Source organism: Quercus suber, unplaced genomic scaffold, assembly GCF_002906115.3.
Source record: "Quercus suber isolate HL8 unplaced genomic scaffold, Cork oak 2.0 scaffold_487, whole genome shotgun sequence".
Classification (NCBI taxonomy): domain Eukaryota; kingdom Viridiplantae; phylum Streptophyta; class Magnoliopsida; order Fagales; family Fagaceae; genus Quercus; species Quercus suber.
Genome location: NW_027069937.1, coordinates 102078 through 109861, shown reverse-complemented (window position 1 = coordinate 109861; position 7784 = coordinate 102078). Strand labels below are relative to the sequence as shown.

The 7784-nt window shown below is 33.7% G+C and overlaps 1 protein-coding gene across 2 annotated transcripts; it reads left to right on the top strand.

Annotated features, from left to right (window-relative positions):
* The first annotated feature begins 2991 nt into the window (after positions 1–2991).
* LOC136060992 (uncharacterized) lies at positions 2992–5518 on the top strand. 2 transcript variants are annotated; one of them, XM_065763035.1, is made up of 5 exons: positions 2992–3268; positions 3333–3528; positions 3957–4043; positions 4617–4800; positions 5467–5518. In XM_065763035.1, exons 1-4 carry the CDS (start codon positions 3051–3053, stop codon positions 4767–4769), a joined length of 654 nt encoding a protein of 217 aa, XP_065619107.1. In that variant the 5' UTR covers positions 2992–3050; the 3' UTR covers positions 4770–4800; positions 5467–5518. The 2 variants fall into 2 exon arrangements, with proteins under 2 accessions (XP_065619107.1, XP_065619106.1); XM_065763034.1 differs by lacking the exon at positions 5467–5518 and having other exon boundaries at positions 4617–5459.
* The last annotated feature ends 2266 nt before the right edge of the window (positions 5519–7784 follow it).

Here is a 7784-nt window from a genome sequence, read left to right as displayed (position 1 = left end):
TCCCAAGCTGGAACTAGATGGGGTTCTATTTTCCTGGGAGACCTCGGTTAGGAACTATGACGGGGCAAAGCGGGGCTGATAGCCGAAGTTTTGGAGAAACAGCTACTCCTCCCCGCGACATGGAATCATACAGGCGTTTCAGCCAGTATGATCTCTTCATGTCCCTGAAGAGGACCTGGCCATGGTAAGCTTGCTCATTGATCTATATAAAGTAACCAAAAAAAAAAAAAAAAAAAAAAAAACTCATACATGATATAATACTGCAGTTGGTGGAGCATAAAGTGAGATGTTAAGAGTGAAACGATGACACGATTTTTTGTTTTCATCACAAGTGTAACAAGCATAGTTCAGCTACTATTTGCCATTGCACATTGGGTTGGTATGAAACGATTTCTTTCATGCTGCATTGGTCCTCACTAAAAGGAATAGTAAAACTCATACTTTACTTCCCAAAGTGGTATCCAACTGTATATTTGAACTATCATGTGTTCATCATCATTATTATATACATTTGATAGGATTTGTACCTATAATGTTAGTTTCATATTGATGATTGTTTTATGCATTGTTTTATTAATTTACCGGTGAAAGTCTCGTGCATTGCACGATTTTAATCATGATTTTTTTTTTTTTGAAAAATAATAACTAAATTAGTTATTATTACATAATTTTAGAACTCGTTTCTAACTAAACGAATGATTTTTATTATATAAAATGCATAATTTTGTATATTTGACCTTATATATAATATTTCTAACTAAGATTATCAATAAAAACTTTTCTAATTATTTTTTTATAATTCTTTATTTATTAATGAAGAGGGTGATTTGAACTCAAACAGTTAAATCTTTTCTAATACGTGCATAAATAAGGTTATCCTAAAATAATTAATTCCAAATGTAAGATTAAAAAATCAATTATATTTGTACACCTAAAAGAAAATTCATTTTTAAGTCTTATTTTGATATTTAAATCATCTATTTTAGTGTTGATTTATCAAATGGCTTACACCCTAACTTATACAACTTGAGTAATATCTCTAATTATATTTTGCTTTAGCCTTTAAGAACACATATATTACACATAAAAACAATCCAAATTTCTGTAATTTAAAAAAAATGAAAATGAAGTTAAGTAAAAATAGGTTTACATGGGAATTTGGACCAATGAATCTAATTTAGCTAAATATGATCTATGATCTAAAAGGATATAGGAGAAATTCTAAATTGAATTTAGTTAGACTTTCAAAGAAATATGTGAGGAATTCCACATACTAAGAAATTAACACAAAGCACAAACAAAATTTTAAAATATAAAAATAGATAAATATTGATAAAGCCTTAACAATCAATAAATAAAAGTAACTTAGAATCAAATTGTACTAGAGAACATGAAAGATATGTTTTGAACCAAATTGTTCATAGTGCTAGTCAATTGAAAAAATCAAAACACTTACAACCTAAATATATAGAATAACCAAAACCTAAAACACACAAAATAGTTCAAAAGTTGAGAATTTAAAATAAAAAACTTACCTAAAGAGAAACCAAAAACTTAAATGGGTGTCATTTGTTTTGCTTCTTTATAGTATACTTTCTTTCACATAAGATCCATACATGAAAATTTAGAAACAAATAACAAAAATCGACCAAGTTGGCCTTATAGTATACTTTCTTTCACATAAGTCTCTATCAACTGAAACTTAGATGCATGTTATATTTTGTTAAAACACTTATTATTATTTTATCTAAAATGCATGTTGTATATTTTGTTAAAATAATTATTGTTACTTTATCTAAAGAAATTGATAATAACAAATAAGTTGTTGTCTCTATCAATTGAAACTTAGTTGCACGCTGCATGTTTTGTTAAAACATTTATTGTTATTTTCTTAAAAGAAATTGATAAGAACAAATAAGTTGTTGTCTCTATCTAAAAAAATTGTTTTTATCCAAATTATTACTTTAATTTGGTAAAGCTATTTAACGCAACTACGACTTCTAAACCTAATTTTTATTATATATTAATAGCATATGATATGATTTATTTTAATCAAATGCTTTCCATTTTCTACAATTAAACCATAAACCAATTATCTCATCTTTAATTGTTAATTACCTTAAAAGGGAGAACAATCACTCCTATCTCATTCAATTTTATTCTTTACTAGATATTATATGATTTGAACCGATGGTATTTATATAATGATTTCCCTTTAACATTATGTCAACATGCTAATTGATTTCTTTTCGTATAAATAGAAGGGAAAGGTTTCACTGCATATTAGTATGTAGCAATTGTTTACATAATGGGTTATGTGGTAGCAAAAAAAAAAAGCAACATGTGTCCAAGTATTATGTGTAGTGATCAAGAGGACCCTTAGACATATGTTGCTTTCTTTTTTATGCCACATAATCCATTATACAGCAAAAAATTTCCCCAAGCAGAATTCATCCCTAAGTCCCTTGTTAGACCCAACTAGAATCCCTCTTTTTTAGATGTAATTCCTCTACCATCATAAATAATCTTGTTCAATTTATAGAGCGTTTAGATTCAACTTATTTGTGCGTTTGTGTTTACTGAATCACGTTTCCTTCATTTTTTTTTTTTAGCGTGTATGAACAGTAACTGCACTGTTCATACACATAGATTCATTATGCAGGAGACAAATTACATTGTTCATGCACTATTTATGGGACCCACAACCATTTTATTTTGAAAAAAAATTAAAAATGGGTCTCACAGAACTATTCACATATTTAAAAATTATTTTGTTACAATGTTTTCAATTTTTAGTTTTTAATTTCAGCAAAAATAAGCTGTGTAGAAAGGACCTTAGGCTTTAATAGTTTCACTAACCCAAATATGTAATATCTATACTATACCCTTATGGACTTGTAAGCTAGAATCTAGCCCAACAACAAAATGGGCTCTCTGGCCTTCTTCCAAATCCACTTATAATTTGAAAACAAAAACTGAAAAACTGCCATAGCGGGAACCTGCGAGAAAAAAAAGTCAAAAACACACAAACAGAGAAAGAGAGAAAAAAAATGAAATTCGAGTGCTCTGAGCTGAATCTCTGGAAAGAAGCACTCTCTTCTTACTCAACTCGCTTAGAATCCCTTAACAAACCCAACCTAATTTCCTTTGACGACTTTAACCGCCACCAACTCCCTCCGATTCTTCGCAGCCGAAACCCTAACCCTTACATCACCACCGCCGAGCTCTCCAAACTCATGCAATGGAAGCTCACACGTGGCAAATGGAGGTACTCTCTCTCTCTAAACTTTATTAAGTGTATAATCAATAATGTGTGAATTTTGCTTTTAAAGGCCGCGTTTGTTGGATTTCGTTTCGTCTTTGGACGAGGCCGTAGTGAAATCGGCGTCGGAAAACGCATTCCAATCGCTACCTGATGTTTCCAAGGCTGTGTCTGAGCTCACGGTGCTCAAAGGCGTCGGTCCCGCCACCGCCTCCGCCGTTTTGGCTGCTTACGCGCCGGACGTGGCGCCGTTCATGTCCGACGAGGTATAATCGGTCCTTTAATTTTGATAAATTATCACTTGTTCCAAAATATTAGGAAATGGTGACTTATTTGGTTTATTGTGTAAAAGTATAGTTGTACCTTAAAAAAAAATGTGGTACTTTAAAAAGTTGTACATTCTATTTTGACACGAACATAAGCTCATCCAAATGACGTCTTAATCAATATTCTAGCCCCATTTTATTTGGGATGGTTGTTTACTGCTTATTTCAGTGAATTAATTGTGTAAAAGTAAAAAATGTGATACTTTAAAGAGTTGCACATTCTGTTTCGATGCAAAAACATGCTCATCCAAAATGACGTCTTAATCAATATTCTTAATGCAATTTTATCTAGGATGATTGTTTATTTTTGTTGCTAGTTTATTGTGGCTTTTATCAGTTATTGATTTGTTGTAATGTTGGTGAAAAAGGCTATGGTGGCGGCACTTGGTAACTCAAAAGATTATTCACTGAAGCAGTACCTGTTATTTGCAAATAAACTCCAGACTAAAGCGAAGGTCAGCGAACGCTGTTCTCCTAATTGTCAATTATATATTTGTGTTTTGAATTACTTATTTGCAATTATAATGACATATCTGAGGTAAGGGCTCATGGTGATTGTTTTGGCCTCTATTAGTGTGATCAAAATGTTTAATGTGAGATAAGAGATTGTAAATATTTAGTGTTTTGACTTTTAACTGCTATCTGATTTCAATGGAAAAGTTGAAGGCCAATAAATTTATCTCCAGATCTTAGGGCTCAGGGTCTTCTGTTTGTAGAGCTATTCTAGTTTTTTTGTAAAGCAAAAGCTAGAGATTGATATCTCATAATCTCAGTGAACGCATTATGCATATGTAGGGTGGTGGGCTTCATTTTGGTTTAATGCTATACACTTGCTTTCTGGGATTTCATTTGTTCTAATATTCTTTTTAGTATCTGGATTTAAATTGCATCAGATCAAATAAGCAATCACTCTGTATGGCTGTCTTCTTGTCGAATAAATGGTACAAAAGTAGTCAAAGTTGGAAAGTTCCCCATTTTTATGGTTTATGGATGCCTTTTTTACGTATCTAGTGGAAGATAATTTGCAGGAATTAAGTTCAGAAAACGAAACCTTTACACCATCAGATGTAGAAAGAGCACTGTGGAGTTCTGCTATGGAGACCAAGCAGCTAGCTTCACATCCAGATGCAGACTCCAAGGTTAAACCAAGTAAAAGCTCCAAGAGAAAGAGAAAGCCTTGATTTAGTGATGCGCAAGTTGACATCAATGCTTGTAAGTTATTTGTCTTAACTTTGTTCACTGTAAGTTCTTTATGTCCTTACAGCTTGCGTAAGCCCCTTACTCTACCAGTAAACTCATGAATGACCAGTTGACCACCCATTTGCATTCTATGATTGTGGTTTCTATTACTTCATTTTCTGCAAATCATAATTGAATGACTTATTTTTGCTTAAAATATTATTTTTGGTAGCCCTTCTCATGGAATAAATGCTCCAATTTTCTGTTGTTACTTGTTACCATGAAGAGAATATATATGCCCTGGTCATATGTCTGGCATTATGGTAGATGGGGCTACATATTTGGTCTATGCATCTCCTAATTAATCAACACCCATCTATGAGAGGTTATCTGATTCGTTTTTCTAGTATTGTTATGCCAAGAACTTTTCAGTTATTCCAAATTAGATTCTGCTTTTTAACACTAGTTCAAATCTTCCCTTCCCTCTCCCCCTTGGGGCCAAAACTTACATATAAAAGAAAATATATGTTGATTATCACTTTTGGGATAAATTGCTGGATTCTTCCTTTGGGGTCTAATTGGAGAACCCATTGAAATATAAAGAACATCTCATTTTAAGTTTGACAGAAATAGTTTTACTAGATTTTGCAAAAGCTATTTCATAAATACTGATGACAAGGGAATATCTTAAATGCATAGGGATCTTGTAAAATGAACAAGTTTCTTCCTCTGTCAGAGGAAGTTGAGGTAATTTTATCTNAGAGGCCGACTCTGTAATTTCTGATTCATGCGTGTCTGTTGGAAAGTATCATGTAAAAGAAAGCCTTGCTTCCATTCTGCAGTCTATCTTCGACAAGTATGGAGACATAGCAGCAAGTTGTCACTTAGAATCAAATGCCATACGCTCTTATTATCTAGAGTGTGTGTGCACTGTGGTTAAGGAGTTACAATCCATTTCAGTTATGCAGCTGACGAAGTCCAAAGTGAAAGAACTATCAGCTATTCTTAAGGATGTAGAAACTTCTCAAATTGATATTAGTTGGCTGCAAGGCATAATCAATGATATTACAGTAGATGTTGAGCTCATTAATCATCATCGATCCATTGAGGTGGCAAAGGCCGACTGTGATCATGATATAAAATCAGCAAGAGAAGAACTAGAATCGCTACTGGAACAAGTAGCTGATACCAGAGCTCGATTGAGTGAGCTTGAGCTCAAATCTTCACAATTAAATGAGACTCTGTTGTCTATCAAGTCCAAGACGGAAAATTTTCAGGGCAAATCCTTGTTAAGTGAATTCTAGCAGTCTATAGTCATTTTATTTTCTCTAGTGTACAAGTGAAGCAATAGAACACCAAAAAATAGGTGATTATAATGTGAAATAACTGGATTTGAGGCTGTACTTATTTTGCTAAATAAAATTTAGTCTCATAATACAATCCATCCTTATTTATTTTTCAATAATTCATATTTATTTATTTTTAAGATTCAAATTACACCTATTGTAACTTCATAAGAGTTATTCTTCTTTTGGACCATTGATTTATATTAAGATTTAAGGGTAAAAAAAACACTCAATAGAGTGTCATAGTTGTTCCCTAAAAATTAGTAATTAAGTCATTAACTCTTTTTATTAAAAATTTCATGGGGCGATGGGGACGAAATGGCTAAATAACCATAAAATCCTAACAATATAATTAGTTGTCAACGTTTTCAAACTATTTTTTTTTTTAGCACCTCGAGTCTCAGAAAATCGAGTTATGCGCTCATACCTCGAGTCTTTGATGCTCGATTTTTATAGTTTGACCTGGCCTAGTTCCACGTGGCATCCCACGTGGAACTCGAGTCTCAGAGACTCGAGGTCTAAGCCAATATTTACCCCACATCCCCCCAGAAAGAAATCAGAGCATGAAGAAAAAAAAAAAACCTGAAGAAGAAGAAAGAAGCCGAAAGCCAGAAGAAAAAAAAAGGAAAAACCCAGAAACAGGCGCGACCCAGAAATCAGAGCATGAAGAAAAAAAAAAACCTGAAGAAGAAGAAAGAAGCCGAAAGCCAGAAGAAAAAAAAATACCAACTAATGTCGCGGAAGCCTGAAGAGAAGCACACACGATGCTCTCTGATGACAGAAACTAAAACTGTTAGTTTCTGGTAGTAAACTCGAATCCACGAGGGGTTTCCCTGAATCCACAAGGAGATAAAACTGGATCCACCAGAAAAATTTGACAAAAGTCTGTGTTTATGATAATAGTCTATGGAAAAAACGTTTACAGACTTTGGGGCCTATTTAAGGGCTCTTAAAACTTGATTGACAAGAAATATAATTAAATTCTCTAATTGATACCTAACCATAACAGGAATCAAAATTGACCTAAAAAACATTAAATGCCCTCAAACAGGAAATAAATCATCTAAACCTAAAATAAGTTTTTTTACATAAAAATACCAAAATAATAAATTACAATAATTAAATAGTAAATTGTGTCTACATCATCGAGTCTCAGAAAATCGAGTTATGCGCTCATACCTCGAGTCTTTGATGCTCGATTTTTATAGTTTGACCTGGCCTAGTTCCACGTGGCATCCCACGTGGAACTCGAGTCTCAGAGACTCGAGGTCCAAATAAAAAAATTTCAAAATATTTTCAGCATCCAACTCTCTCATCCACAAACCAAAATACCCAAAAAAAAAAAAAATCAAATCACAGAGAGAGTCTCACAATCTAGAAAAAGATGCTGAAATACCATATATATGTGTTCATCAGAAGAAAAAAAAAAAAAAGAAAAAAAAAAGAGAAACCCAAAAACAGCTGGCGGCAAGCCCCAGGCCGGGCGACGGCGCGCAGTGCGGCCAGGGTCGCGCGGCCGAGTCGCGCAGGGCGTGGCCTGGATCGCGGGCCGCGCGGCCCTGGGTCGCGCAGGCCGCGCGGCCCCTGGGTCGCTCAGCCGCGCGACCCCTGGGTCGCGCCTGTTTTCTGGGTTTTTTTTTTTTTTTTTTTTTTTTTTTTTTTTTTTTTTTT